This window comes from Rhincodon typus, chromosome 5 (assembly GCF_021869965.1).
Source record: "Rhincodon typus isolate 14 chromosome 5, sRhiTyp1.1, whole genome shotgun sequence".
Lineage (NCBI taxonomy): Eukaryota > Metazoa > Chordata > Chondrichthyes > Orectolobiformes > Rhincodontidae > Rhincodon > Rhincodon typus.
Genome location: NC_063336.1, coordinates 3,838,625 through 3,854,565, shown reverse-complemented (window position 1 = coordinate 3,854,565; position 15,941 = coordinate 3,838,625). Strand labels below are relative to the sequence as shown.

Below are 15,941 nucleotides of genomic sequence, written 5' to 3'. Positions count from 1 at the left end.
ATCCGAGGAAAAAGACTCCCACTGTCCACCCTATCTAATCCTCTGATCATCTTGTAGAATTAAGCAGTTTCGATATCTTCCCACCCCTGGCCTCATCCCATGTCCAACCCTCCCTCTTATCCCACCTCCTTGACTTGACAAACCTGTCCATCTTCTTACCCACCTATCTACCTCACCCTTCCCACTGACCAATCCCCAATACCCCTACCTGCATCCACCTATCACCATCTCACCCACCTTCCCCCATCCCCATCCCTCCTCCCTCCATTTATTTCCCAGCTCTCTTCCCCCTCTCCTATCCTAATGAAGGTTCTAGGCCTGAAACATTGACTCTCCCACTCCTTTGATGCTGCCTGGCCTGCTGTGTTCCTCCAGCTCCAAACTGTATTGAAAGTGGTAATGTGAGTTTGATTCCTTTAATGATGACTGTATTGAAACCTTTCCAAACTTTTGTCTAGTGTAATGTAATTTTTTTTGTTTAATAGACATTTTATTTCTAATGTTAAAAGTATGCCTGCAGCCTTCAGTGAATGTGTTTGATAATTGATCTCTATAGTTTATAAAAAAAAACAAAGTTAGGATCTAACAAGCCAGGTTTCACACGGGCTCTGACTCATCCAGTTTTGATAACAGTACAAAGCATCAGCAATCTGTCTCCTATTATGTTAAAATGTAGCACTCATTGACTCTTGCATTCTGAATGGAACACCTTCTGTGCCATGAGATTGAATGGAAGATGGTTGAAAAGATTCAGCTTCAGCCATGGTTTGGTTTCAGAAAGATAAGACACTCTTTCACCTGTTTCCAATTTGATATTCATACTCCTGCTATTAACATGATATCTGCAAATGCAAAATCCTTTTGTGAATCTACTGCTGCCTCTAAAAGAATACATCATGTCTTATAATATCATCTATTTCTGGGACATTTTCAAATTGGAATGGTCTGATTTTAAATTTTTGTCCAACAGATGGAAATCTCCCGGTGCTATGGCAAACCATCCTGTAATGCCTTCTATTATCTCATGCATCCTACTCAGCATTAGTAACTTAGCAGACCTGTGTCCAAGGGAGCATTTTCCCAGCACATAATGGGCATGTGACTGTGCCCCAATATTACTACTTCTGTTTATTCACTCGCAATTAGCAACACTTTGATTGACAAAGTGTCTAACCCTAACCCTAACCCTACCATGGCTGTGTAAAGAAATTTCTTTGCACATCTCCTTTAAACTTTTCTCAATCACCTTAAACCTATGCCACCTAGTATTTGACATTTCCATTCTGGGAAAAAAACTCTGACTGTCCATTCTATCCACAACTGTCATAGTTGTATACACTTTTATCAGGTTGCCCCTAAGGCCCCGATGTTCTAGCAAAAACAATCCAAGTTTGATCAACCTTTCTTTATGGTTAATACACTCCCATCCAGGTAACATTATGGTAAACCTCTTTTGCGTCCTTTCCAAAGGCTCCACATCCTTCCGATAGTGCAGCCACCAGAACTGTATACAATATTCCAAATGTGGCCTGCCTAAAGTTTTATACAGCTGCATGATGACTTTCCAATGTTTGCACTCAATGTCCCAATGGATGAAGACAAGCACACCCTATCCACTTGTGTTGCCACTTTCAGGGAGCGATAGACATGCACCCTAAGATCCCTCTGTATATCAATGCTTCTGCCATTTACTCTGTACTTTCCTCTGGTGTTTATTCTCACAATCACCTCACACTTGTCCAGATTAAACACTGTCATTTCTCCGACCAACTTTCCAACTGACATATATCCTGCTGTATTCTTTGACAACCTTCCTTACTATCCACAAAGCCACTAATTTTTGTGTTGCCTGCAAACTTATTAATCAGACCACCTACATTTTCATCTAAATCATTTATAAATATTACAAACATTGGAGTCCCAGCATTGATCCTTGCTGAACATTACTGGCTTGGCCTCCAGTCTGAAAAACACTCATTCACAACTACTCCCTGTATTCTATGACCATGCGAATTTTGTATCCAATTTGCCAGATCACCATGGATTCCATAAAAATTAATCTTCTGGACCAGCCTACCCATGAGGGACCCTGTCAATGCTTTAGTAATGTCCATGTAAATAACATCCACTGCCCTATCCTCATTAATCACCTTCATCCCTTCCTCAACAACGCAATCAAATTCATGAAACAAGATCTCCCCCACCATGCTGACTGTCTCTAATAAATCCACTCTTCTTTGAATGTGAGTAAATACTGTCCTTAAGAATCTCCTTCAATAATTTCCCTACCACCGATGTAAGGCTCACCCAGCCTATAATTTCCTGGATTATTTCTGGTGCCCTTCTTAAACAGAGGAACAACGTTAGCTACTCTTCAGTCTTCTGGGACCCCTTATCTGTGGCTAAAGAGGATACAAAGATCTCTGTCAAGGTCCCAGCAATCTCCTCCCTTGCCTTCTTAAGTATCCTGGGACAGATCCCATCAGGCCCTGGGGACTTATCTACCTTAATTTTTTTTCAAAATATCCAATACCACCTCTTTCTTAATATTGAAATGCTTCAGAATATCAACATACCCCTCTCTATACTTGCCATCTTCCACATCCTTCTCCTTTGTGAATACCAATATGAAGTACTTATTAAGGACCTTACCCACTTCCTCTGGCTCCAGGCATAAACTCCCTTCTTCGTCTTTGAGCAGATCTTTTCCCTAGTTATCGTCTTGATGCTAACATATGTATAAGATGCTTAATCTTGCTTACCAAGAACATTTCATGAACTCTTCTACCCCTAACTTATCGTTTAAGTTCTTTCCTGCTCCCATTATAGTCTTGTTATCATTTTTGTTTCTATACAATCTGAACTCCCTCTCAGGTTCCCGTCCCCTCTTTTGCATTTTGTGGATAGGATATCCGTGAGGCAATCTTGCACATTGTCAGGTAAGTAGCAGTGTTATCGCTATAACAGAACATTTTGTTTGGAATGTAACTAATTCTAGAGTGCACGTACTCAGTGTTATGGGGCAGGATGTTGTCAGGATCCACAGCCCTTTCTGTCCATATAATATTAATAACTTTCCGAGAATGAAAACACTTTTGTGAAGTTTCCTCGTACATCTAGGTGAATATTTCTGTTGCTTGTTTGCTAATTAGTGTGGATATAAAACATATGGGAAATGACATTTATTCCTAAAGGTTCAAAAACATTGACATCTATTTTTCACATTGCTGTCCATTACTTTCAGCATAAAGAAACTAAATTAACTGAATTAGATGGAGGAATGAAAGATAAGTTCTGCTGAAAAATATGATTAGAATTTTGAATATGAGCACAAGGATTTATAAGATGTTAAACCTAAATATTCGCTATTTCGAGGCATCCATGTGTCTCAATTTTGGTTGAAGTGCATTTCATACCTGCTTTGTGAGTTGCTCTTCACAGAGCTTATAAAGTACAAAGAATTTCTGAGCCAGCAACACGTTATCCAAAAATCCGACACTAGCAAGCTTGACCCTTATAATAATCTGAAACAGTTAGAATGAATTGTATTTAGAAACAAGTTTTCATCTTGGAATTAAATGAAAATATACATATAGTTACATTTTGATCAAATAAATTAAAATACAAAATTACTGAACAAGTGTGGTATAAATTTAGCCTGTTATCTATTCCCTTGTAAACACCATCTCATAACTTTCCTACACTCCATATTTATTCATCTTGCCCTTGAAGTAACTCCCCAGAGGCTGGTATTCCCTCACCAAATCACCCTTTATTTACACGTGGAAAGTCCTTGATACTGATCCAGCTCCCTCCGAGCCAGCTCTCAAGTGTAGGGAAGTCTGACACTCCTGTTTTTATCTGTCAGCCAGGGCTCCCTGATTGGACCAGATTAACAGCCACAGTCAAGGAACTCATTGTCTATAAAGGCCACCTGACTGATCTCATTACAGTCAGTACATCCCTCCCCCTCTGAGTCTGAGGACATAAGGTGATTCTTTTTCTTGCAGCTTGTCCTGGGGCATTTTAGCACTGGGTCAGGCTCTTCCATCTCTGCCTCTGATACGAGGGGTGTGTAACGCACAGTTGTTCGACTCTTGTGCCCAGAGCATCTCGGAAGAAATTCATTCACTCCCTCAGGTGGCAAAGACATCAAGGCCGCGACATCTGTCATGTCCATCCCAAATTCTGAGGTCTCTTCAATTCTTGACAGAGAGGGAGAAGCCAAGCATTTTGCCAGTCTTTCAACTGTTCCAAGGAGCCGGGCACATTTTACTCCCACCCCATTTGTGAGTTTGCAGTTTTCATATAGTCCAGCGCTTGTTCAGAACCATCGCACCTACCTGATCTTTATACATCACCGGGCCTGACCTTTCATCGGCCATTCCCATAGTTCCTACACCAAACTTCACCCCGTGCAGTAAACTACCTTTCTCACTTAGCAGAGTCTTGTGTCTGGCATTGACAGTCCTAATTCTGTTTCACCCCTGAGGCCAATAAAGCAAAGATTTCCAGACCATACCCACCATGCAGCCACAGCTGAAGCCAACACCAAAGCTGCCACATTGCCACCATATCCAGGAGTAATGGGCAGAACCCACCAAGTTGCTGACACTGAAGCTGTCGCTCAAGCTGTTACCACTTTGGTCACTGCTGAAGCCGCACCATCACTGCCATAACCGCCAGGAACAAACTGGAATCACGATGCTGCCACAGCTGTAACTGCTGCACCACCAGCAGGAAAAACGGGCCAGACCCAGCAAGTCACCGACCATGAAGCAGCAGCTGAAGCCATGACCAACATGAACATGAGGAGTGGGCATCCAGTCCCCCTCACTGCTGCCACTGTGGCAGGCTCACACAACCGCCTTCCTCCGCTGTGGCCACAGAAAAGGTGAATTTTCATACAAAAATGAAATGCAGAAACAAAAATAAGACAAGGGAGAATGCATCCAGCCAGGCTCAGGAGCCCTAACGTTTCTGATCTTGCTGCTGACATCACCTTGAAATTTTGAAGTTTTGTATCTAATGAAGCTATAGGCTGTTTCTTTAAGTTGGACTGCTCTTTCTGCCAGACCTTTAGATGATGGATAGCATAGAACTATCCTTATATGTCAAATGCCATTCGACTTTAGGAAATACTCAAATTCCCTGCTAGTAAATGATGGCCTATTATCTATGACCAGCACTTCTGGGAGTCCATGTATTGCAAAAGATGCACAATTCTTTCTATTGTCGTCCGCATGTTTGACGAATGAAGTCTATGCAAATCCAACCACTCTGAGTGGGTGCTTAGAATTACTAAGAACATTGAGCCCATGACAGGACCCGCATAGTTGATGTATAACCGAGTCCGGGGTTTACCCAGCCATTCCCATGAATGTGGGGGAGCTGCTGATGGTAAATGTTGTCCTTGTTGGTGCTCTGGGTACTTCCCGAACAATGAGGCTATGTCAGCATCCAATCCTGGCGACCAAACATAACTTCTCGCTAACTTCTTCATTTTAGAAACCCTGGATGCCCCTGGTGAAGTTCGGCCAGTGTCTGGCAGCTCCCCATAATAATATGCCACACTCAACTGTGATCCTTTTATGATTTTTGATTTTATTGACCCATGTATTTTACAGCACGAGTACAATCAAATATGGGAAAAGCTTTCATTTGCTGTCATGAAATGGCACCATTTTGAATAATTTAAGAATAAGGGAAAAAAACAAAGATAGAGCTTGAAGAAAGTCCATCAGTCCTGAGCCAGCTCATCACTGTTGATGATGACTGTGCCACCATCCCTCTTCAACTGCTTCACTGCCATCTACACCAGACTCAACCAACATTGTAGTCACTAATCCTCAGGTGCCATCTTTGCTGTTGGGCCAAGCTGGTCTCTCCAGGTCCAAAACGGTTCAATTCTGGCTCTAACGACCCCTTGGTTTCCCCCATCACCACCAGCTGTTTTGGTTTTGCCAGGACAGGATCTTTCTGCATCCAAAGTCTAATGTTGTCAGCTGTGACTAGAAGTGTGTCCAGAAAATTTAAAACCATTCCAGACTCTTCCAATGGCATAACTCCATGGCATATCTGCAGCGGGAGGCAGCTCAATGCATCCACATTCACTACTTGGCCTCCTGGATAGTGTTCCGACTTGTAATTCTATGCACTTCATATTAGAGCCCACCGCTGAATTTGGCCTGAAGTTACGGGCAGCACTGCCTTGTCCTCTTTAAGTAAATGTAGCGGGGGTTTGTGGCCCATTATTATCACAAATTTACATTTGTAAAGGTATTGGTGGAACTTTCTGATTCCAAATATGACTGCCAAACCTCCCTTCTCTATCCAGGCGTATTTACGCTTTGCATTAGCCAAAGACATGCATGCATATGAACATAGAACATAGAACATAGAACATAGAACATAGAACAGTACAACATGTACAGACCCTTCAGCCCACAATGTTGTGATGACATATTATCCTACTCTAAGATCAAACTACCCGCATACCCTACATTTTACTATCATCCATGTGCCTATCCAAGAGTCACTTAAATGTTCCTAATGTATCTGACTCCACTACCACCGCCGACAGCGCATTCTACACACCCACCACTCTCTGTGTAAAGAACCTCGTCTGACATCTCCCCTATACCTTCCTCCAATCACCTTAAAATTACGCCCCCTTGTAATAGTCATTCCTGCCCTGGGAAAAAGTCCCTGGCTCTCCCCTTTATCTATGCCTCTCATCATCTTGTATACCTCTATCAAGTCACCTCTCATTCTCTTTGCTCCAATGAGAAAAGCCCTAGCTCCCTCAATCTTTCCTCATAAGACCTGCCCTCCAGTCCAGGCAGCATCCTGGTAAATCTCCTCTGCACCCTCTCTAAAGTTTCCACATCCTTCCTATAATGAGGCAACCAGAACCGAACACAATATTCCAAGTGTGGTCTAACCAGGGTTTTATAGAGCTGCAGCATAACCTCACAGCTCTTAAACTCAATTCCCCTGCCAATGAAAGCCAACACACCATGCACCTTCTTAACAATCCTATCAACTTGGGTGGCAACTTTGAGGGATCTATGGGCATGGACCCCAAGATCCCTCTGTTCCTCCACACTGCCAACAATCCTGCCATTAACTCTGTATTCTGCATTCAAATTTGACCTTCCAAAATGATTCACTTCACACTTTTCTGGGTTGAATTCCATCTGCCACTTCTTTGCCCCACTCTGCATCCTTTCAATGTCCTGTTGCAACCTACAACAGCCCTCCATACTGTCCACAACTCCAGTAACCAGTGTGTCATTGACAAACTTATGAACCCGCCCTTCCACTTCGTCATCCAATTATAAAGATCACAAAGAGCAGAGGTCCCAGAACAGATCCCTGCGGAACACCACTGGTCACCGAGCTCCAGGTTAAATACTTTCCATCTACTACTACCCTCTGCCTTCTATTGGACAGCCAGTTTTGTATCGAGACAGTCAAATTTCCCTGAATCCCATGCCTCCTTACTTTCTGAATGACCCCACCATGGGGAACCTTATCAATGCCTTGCTAAAATCCATATACACCACATCCACTGCTCTGCCATCACATCCTCAAAGAATTCAATAAGGCTTGTGAGGCATGACCTGCCCCTCACAAAGCCATGCTGACTATTTCTAATCAAACTGTGCTTTTCCAAATATTCATAAATTCCATCTCTCAGATTCCTCTCCAATAATTTGCCCACCACAGAAGGAAGACTGACTGGTCTGTAATTCCCAGGATTATCCCTATTCCCTTTCTTGAACAAGGGAATAATATTTGTCACCCTCCAATCATCTGGTGCTACTCCAGTGGACAGTGAGGACGCAAAGATCATCGCAAAAGGTGCAGCAATCTCTTCCCTCGCTTCCTGTAGCAATCTTGGGTATATCCCATCTGGCCCAAGGGACTTTATCCTCACGTTTTTCAAAATTTCTAGCACATCCTCCTTAACATTAACCTGTTCGAGCATATCAGCCTGTCTCACACTGTCCTCACAAATGTCAAGATCCTCTCACTGGTGAATACTGAAGCTAAGTATTCATTAAGGACCACCCCTACCTCCTCCGACTCTATGCACAAGTTCCCTCCACAATCCCTGATTGGGCCCTACCCTCACTCTGGCCATCCTCTTGTTCCTCACATAAGAATAGAAAGCTTTGGGGTTTTCCTTAATCCTATCCACCAAGGGTTTCTCATACCCCTTTCTAGCTCTCCTAAGTCCATTCTTCAGTTCCTTCCTAGTTACCAATATGCTATTGGGTGTTCCTCTCCATTGGCCACCTATGAGCTAACACTATCCCAATGCCACATGGAGAGGCATTACATGTCAATACCAGATCTCGCTTGGGATCATAGTGTGTCAGCACATTAAAGATGAGAGCTGTTTCTTCACTTATCTGAAAGCTAGGGCTTGCCATTGTGACCATTTCCAAGGTTGACCCTTTTTTAGGAGTTTATGCAAAAGTACCAGGATGGAAACCAGGTTCAGTACGATCTTTCTGTATTAATTAGGAAAGACGTAGGCTCTGGTACAGACATGGGAGCCGGGGCACCTTTGAAGGCCCTCACTTGCAATGGGTGTAACCCGGTCTTGTTGACTGCATAGCCCAAGTCAGTCACTTGGGGTGCCTGGCACACACATCTTTCCCTTCTAAGGCATACGGCCACTTGGGAGAAATGTCTAAGGACTATGTTGACGTTCTCCAAGTGGTCCTTACTGGTCTTCCCTGTTGTTAGCATGTCATCTAGATAAATGGTGACCTGGGGTAGACCTTATAAAGTGTTCTCCATCATCTGCTCAAAAACTGCACTGGCTGACAATACTCCAAATGGCAGTCTTGTATATTGATACAAACCTTTATGGGTATTAATTGTAGCATACTTCTGGGAATCTTTATCTAACTGCAACTGCAAGTATGCATCGCTCATTTCCAGCTTGGTGAAGGACAGTCCCCCTGCCAGCTTTGCATATAAATCCTTAATGTGAGGGACTGAGTATTTATCCAGCTGTGAAAAGCCATTTACTGTTTGTTTAAAATCCCCAAAGAGACAAACTGATCCATCGGCCTTCACTATTGGTATAACCAGTGCTGCCCTTTCCGCAAACTGAATTAGTTTGATGATTCTTTCGCGTCCAGCCTTCTGATTTTTGCCTCTTCTTTTGCCCATAAGGCAAATAGCATTGGATGGGTCTTGCAGAATTGTGCAGTTGCTTCCTGGTTAATACACAAGGTGGCCTTGGCTCCTTGGATAGATCCTAAACCTTCCTGAAAATCTTTTTTTTTATTTATTCTTTTTGTGGGATGTCGGTGTTGCTGGCTGGCCAGCATTTATTGCCCCGTCCCAAGTTGTCCTTGAGAAAGTGGAGGTGAGCTGCCTTCTTGAGCTGCTGCCATTAGGGAGGGAATTCCAAGATTTTGACCCAGCAACAGTGAAGGAACGGCGATAAAATTTCAAGTCAGGATGGTGAGTGTTTGAAGGGGATCTTGTTCTTCTTGATGGAAGTGGTCATGGGTTTGAAAAGTGCTGTTTGAGGATTTTTGGTGAATTTCTACAATGCATCTTGTAGATAGTACACACTGCTGAGCATTGGTGGTGAAGGGAGTGAATGCTTGTGGAGGCAGTGCCAATCAAGAGGGCTGCTTGGTCCTGGATGGTGTCAAGCTTCTTGAGTTTTGTTGGGGCTGCACTCATCAGGCAAGTGGGGAGTATTCCATCACACTCCTGACTTGTGCCTTGTAGATGGTGGACAGGCTTTCGAGAGTCAGGAGGCGAGTTACTCGCTGCAGTATTCCTAGCCTCTAACCTGATCTTGTAGCAAACGTGTTTATGTAGTGAGTCCAGTTGAGTTTCCGATCAATGATAATTACCAGGATGTTGATAGCGGGGGATTCACTCATGGCAACACCATTGAATATCAAGGGGCGGTGGTTACATTGTCTCTTGTTGGTGATGGTCATAGCCTGCATTTGTGTGGTGTGAATGTTACTTGTCACTTGTCAGCCCAAGCCTGGATATTGTCCAGATCTTGTTGCATTTGGACACGGACTGCTTCAGTATCTGAGGAGTTGCGAATGGTGCTGAACATTGTGCAATCATCGGCGTACATCCCAATTTCTGACCTTATGATGGAGGGAAGGTCATTGATGAAGCAGTTGAAGATGGTTGAGCGAGGGCACTACCTTGAGGAATTCCTACAGAGATGTCCTGGAGCTGAGATGACTGACGTCCGACGACCACAACAATCTTCCTATGTATCAGAGAGTTTGCCCCCTGATACCCATTGATTCCAGTTTTGCTTGAGTTTCATGATGCCACACTTGGTCGAATGCAGCCTTGATGTCAACAGCTGTCACTCTTACCTCACCTCTGGAATTTAGCTCGTTTGAATCAAGGCTGTAATGAGGTCAGGAACTGAGTGGCCCTGGCGGAACCCAAACTGGGCAATACTGAGCAAGTTATTTCTGAGCAGGTGCTGCTTTATAGCACTGTTGATGACACCTTCCATCACTTTACTGATGATTGAGAGGAGACTGATGGGGCGGTAATTGGCTGGGTTGGATTTGTGCTGCTTTTTATGTATAGGACATACTTGGGCAATTTTCCACGTTGTCAGGTAGATACCAGTGTTGTAACCGTACTGGAGCAGTTTGGCTAGGGGAGTGGCAAGTTCTGGAGCACAAGTTTTCAGTACTATTGCTGGAATGTTGTCAGGGCCCGTAGCCTTTGCAGTATCCAGTGTCTCCAACTGTTTCTTGATATCACATGGAGTGAATTGATTTGGCTGAAGACTAGTATCTGTAATGCTGGGGACCACTCCAGGAGGCCAAGATGGATCATCCACTCAGCACTTCTGGCTGAAGATTGCTGTGAATGTTTCAGCCTTATCTTTTGCGCTGATGTGCTGGGCTCTTCCATCATTGAGGATGGGGATATTTGTGGAGCCTCCTCCTCCAGTGAGTTGTTTAATTGTCCACCACCATTCACTACTGCATGTGGCAGTACAGCAGAGCTTAAATCTGATACGTTGGTTGTGGGTCGCTTAGCTCTGTCTATCACTTGCTGCTTTCGCTGTTTGGCGTGCAAGTAGTCCTGCTTGGTATCTTCAACAGGTTGATACCTCATATTCAGGTATGCCTGGTGCTGCTCCTGGCATGCCCTCCTGCACTTTCCATTGAACCAGGTTGATCCCCTGGCTTGATGGTAATGGTTGAGTGGGGGATATGCCAGGCCATGAGGTTACAGATTGTGCTGGAGTACAATTCTGCTGCTGTTGATGGCCCACAGTGCCTCATGGATGCCCAGTCTTGAGATGCTAGATCCAACGAATTGTGTCCCATTTAGCACGGTGATAGTGCCACACAACACGTTGGAGGTTGTTCTCAATGTGAAGGTGGGACTTCGTCTCCACAAGGACTGTGCAGTGGTCACTCTTACTAATCTGTCATGGACAAATACATCTGCAGCTGTCAGATTGGATGAGGTCAAGTATGTTTTTCCCTCTTGTTGGTTCCCTCACCACCTGCTGCAGACCCAATCTAGCAAATGTGTCTTTTAGGACCCGACCAGCTCGATCAGTAGTTCTGCTGCTGAGCCACTCTTGGTGGTGGACACTGAAATCCAGAAAATCTTCTAGGTATTTAATTAGTACTTCACTCAGGCAGCCATTTTCTAATTGAAAACTGTTGAGCCAACCTAGGTGATTCTTTCTCAACCACTTTTGCTCCATCAAGCTTGGCCCAAGTTTTTTTTACTACAATCAATGGTAACTGAATCAACTGCTTCTCATAAGAGACTGGAATCGAAGTTATACCCTTAATCTATAAATGTTCCCTGGTATAGGTTCTCAGTCTAGCCCAAGTCTTGCGCAAACTTAAGGGTTGAAGTGCAGAGTGAATTTTGGTAAAGACTGCTTCTGTGATCACTGAAATGGTCGTGCCAGTCTCCACCTCTTTGAACTGGGTGATCATTTAATCAGATATTTATTTTGATTAGTTCTGATTTGGATGTTGCTAAGCAATTGAACTGTTCCAAACCAGATGTCGGTGGACTTTCCAGGCTGTGCAATCTCCTGGGTACCAGTCTCTGAGTTGTCTTATTAAATTTAGGGCTAGCAGGACTCTTTCGCTGTCCCGAGTCCGCATATTAGCATCGATTACAATGGTTTTCCAGCCTGGTTCCTGAAGAACATTTTATCCATTTGGTGAAGACTTGGCATTGCTTTGGAGTTTTGCTGTGGATTGATCTGGATTCTCTCTGTTCTGGATATGGCCTAAGTGAGGCTGTGCGATTGACTTCATTCAAGAGGTATTCCCCAAGCTCAGTCAGACTGGCAAGGGTCTCCACTTCCATTGGCATAGCTTGCAACTCATTTGCTCCACTTGCTGCATTTTCCAAAGATAAAGCCAGTTGTAGTGCTGGTCTGAAGTCCAGTCGGGCTTCAGCTAGTAGGTGGTTTTGCATGGTTACATCATTAATCCCACTCTCATCGCCACTGAAACAACTCCGCACAGAAGTCAATATCCCATCACCAAGTCACCCTTTATTTACACATGGAAGGTCCTTGATACTGATCCAGCTCCCTCAGAGCCAGCTCTCAAGAGTGTCAGGATGTCTGACACCCCTGTTTATATCTGACACTTGTGTTTTTATTTGTAAGCCAGGGATCCCTGATTGGACCAGATTAACAGCCCCAATCAAGGAACTCATATTCCATGTGGTCCATCTGGCAGACTTGTTACAATCATACAGATCTAACTTTAGTTGTGGGGAAACACTAAGGCTTGAATATTTATATTTTGGATTATATGTAACATCTCAGGTTTGAATAATGTCTCTCACCTGTCTGTCTGGTACCATCATGGCTACTGTCCTAAATTGAATTTTTAGATTTTCTGGCAGTTCTTGCCGTCCTGCATACCCAGGATTCTGTGAGGGAGGAAAAAGAGATAAAAGAAGTCTTACAATGATGTGGACAGAAAGATAACTGAAGTAGCTTGTTTAGTAAGAAATTATGAAATTACATAGAGTGCTCTAGGTAACAGTTTCATAAAGGCCTGGACAATGGTAGCAATTTATAATCGATGTCTTTGTAATGCATCACCAATATTCCGTCTGCTTGTCTAATTACTTACTGTACGTGCATATGAACAATTAGCAACTCATGTAACAGAATACCTGGATCCCTCTGTGCCATGGAGTTCAGCAATCTCTTGCTAAACAATACCTGCTTTTCTATTCTTCCTGTCAAAGTGGAGACATTTATCTTCCCTATTATACTCAATCTGTCAAATTCTTGCCCAGTCCCTTTGCAGACTCTGTATGCCATCTTAACAACTTAGTTTCTGACTTATTGTTGTGCCATCAGCAAATTCTGTTGTCATGTTCTTATTCATGGGACATAGGCATCGATGGCTAAGCCAGTGTTTAGTCTCCATTCCTAATTGCCCAGAGATGAATTAAAAGTCAATCATGTTGCCGTGGTTCTAGAGTCACAGTTTCATTTGGTAAAGCAAATGAATTTAGGTCTTACGACTGAAATAATCTCAAACTATTCTCAAACTTTAATAGGTCTGAGGACTGACTTGGTTTCAGCTGCTCATGGAATGTCACCCGGACCAGGCCGGCGCAAGAGACGAATCTGATACCCAGCCGGCATGGGAGGCCATCCTAGACCAGGCCGGCGTGGGAGGCCATCCTAGCCCAGGCCGGCATGGGAGGCAAATCCACGGGGCGAGTGCCGGACCAGAGGCCATTGTGGGGGTGGTGAGTTCTAGACTGGAGGCCGCTGCAAGGGAGGTGCGGCCCTTGTGGACTAGCAGTGAGGCCTGCAGTTTTGAAGCCCAGCACGGTCTGGAGACTTGGCCAGGTGTAGTCTGGAGGCTAGGTGCTGGTATGGACTTGGTGAAAAGGACTGTAATTTGAGTATTTTTTAAAACCTTTTTATTCTTATGCTGGACTTTTCAAGTAATTTGAGTACTTTTCAAAAACTTTTATTCCTGTGCTGGACTTTTATTTATTATTCTTTCAATTTTGTAACAAATACTTAAGTATCTGTACCTAGGCATCGTGTATCTAAGATGGCGACATAAGTGGTGACATTACAAACTTTACACTGCATGCATTCGAGTGCGCATGACAATAATGCCAATTCAAATTGTTTCCTTATACTTTCAGCTGTTAGTTATGGCATCCTCTGAGTAATTTTTCTTGCAATTTATATGAACATGTGAATAAATGAATGAGGAGTAGGAGCAGGCCACTTCCCCTCTTGGCTGATTTGATTGCAACATTGACTCTACTTTCTTGTCCACCCAATAACTTTTCACAATGTGGCTTATCAAGAATCCATCTGCTTCTGCCTTAAAAAATTCAAACAACACATTTTGAGGAAGAGAGCTTCCAAACTAGGGACCATCTGTGAGAAAAAAAATCTCCTTAATTCTGTTTTAAATGGTCAACTTCCTACTTTTAAACAGCAACCCTTAGATCAAACTTTTCCCATAAGAGGAAATATCTTTTCCACATTTAAGAATATTGTCAAGAATCCCTCAAAATCTTAACAAGATGCCTCTTACTTTTCTAAATTTCAGCAGATTAACCTGCCCAATCTTTACCCATAAGACAACCTGACCATTACTGGTACTAGTCGAAAAAAATTCTCTTAACTGCTTCCAACGCACTTACATTCTTCCATAAATAAGAGACCAACGCTATACACAACACTCTAGGTGTGGTCTCACCAATGCCTAATGTAAATTAAACCACCTTACTCTTACAGAATCATAGAATCTCTATAATGTGGAAGAATGTTATTTGCCCCATCGAACATCCCACCGTGACCCACCCCTCCTCATGGCTAATTCACCTAGAATGCGTATCCCAGGATACTATGAGCAATTTACCATGGCCAATCCACCTAACCTGCACATTTTTGGACTGAAGGAGGAAACCTGAGCATCCAAAGGAAACCCACACAGACATAGGGAGAATGTGTAAACTCTACGCAGACCTGAAGGTAGAATCGAACCTGGAACCCTAGCACTGTGATAATATATATTAATTTTCTTCTAGGAGGTAGTCATATGCTTCAGGTTAATCACTATAGATTCATTATTCAATTAATGATTTTGTTATCTTTTAAAAGTACTGAGATGAGCACTTGAAGTGTCATAACAATTAAGGCTATGAGCCTAGTGTGGCAAATTGGGACTAGTGTAGGTAGTAGTATATATTTGGTGGTACAGACCTGATGGACCAAAAAAAGACATCTCCTGTACTGTATGGTTCTATGATTCTATGAATGAAGTAAATATGGGAATTGAGCAGGTACAATTTCAGGAGACTCGATTCCTGTACTTGCCCAACAGTTATGAGGTTCCTGCATTGATAAAAGTAGGAACTGCGGGGCAAATGAACAAACTTACTGTTGGATTAAAATGTTCTGTGTTTGATTAGTTGACTCTAGTAACTGATCTACGGTCACAATTCTTAATTGGTTAAGCTTGGATGTGCTCATGAAAAATGAAATAGTGGAAGCCAAGTAGCTGCACTAATGGGTCATTTTCAAATTGGCAAGAGGTAATGAATGGTGTGGCACAGTGATTGGTGCTGAGGCCTATTTACCTTTGATGTAAATGACTTAGAACAAGGATGGAAGGTATAGTTGCCAAATTTGAAGATACCAAAAACTGTATCTGGAGTAATGTGTGCAGTATTGGTCCCTCAATTTAAAGATGGATGTTAAAGTGCTGGAGGCAGTTTCAAGATTCTTTATAGGATTAATATCTGGAATGGGGACAGGTGTTTAGTGAGGTAGGGCTAGACAGATTAGGCTTATATACACTGGAGTTTAGAAGTGTAAGAGGTTACTTGATTGAAACATATCACACCCTAAAGGTTCCTGATAGGGTAGATGT

At 43.1% G+C, this 15,941-nt stretch overlaps 2 protein-coding genes across 2 annotated transcripts in view; both read right to left on the bottom strand.

Annotated features, from left to right (window-relative positions):
- LOC109930964 (dynein axonemal heavy chain 8-like) overlaps positions 1–15,941 on the bottom strand; it is a 2,199,840-nt gene that overhangs the window by 1,397,173 nt on the left and 786,726 nt on the right. The window lies entirely within an intron of this gene.
- Positions 1–15,941, bottom strand: part of LOC109918465 (dynein axonemal heavy chain 8-like) — an 876,900-nt gene that overhangs the window by 295,915 nt on the left and 565,044 nt on the right. Inside the window, exons 37-38 of the mRNA XM_048596621.1 lie at positions 12,865–12,951; positions 3,417–3,524 (exon numbers count right to left, since the gene is read on the bottom strand). Of these exons, the coding sequence (XP_048452578.1) occupies positions 3,417–3,524; positions 12,865–12,951 (195 nt within the window). The remainder of the gene's footprint in view (positions 1–3,416; positions 3,525–12,864; positions 12,952–15,941) is intronic.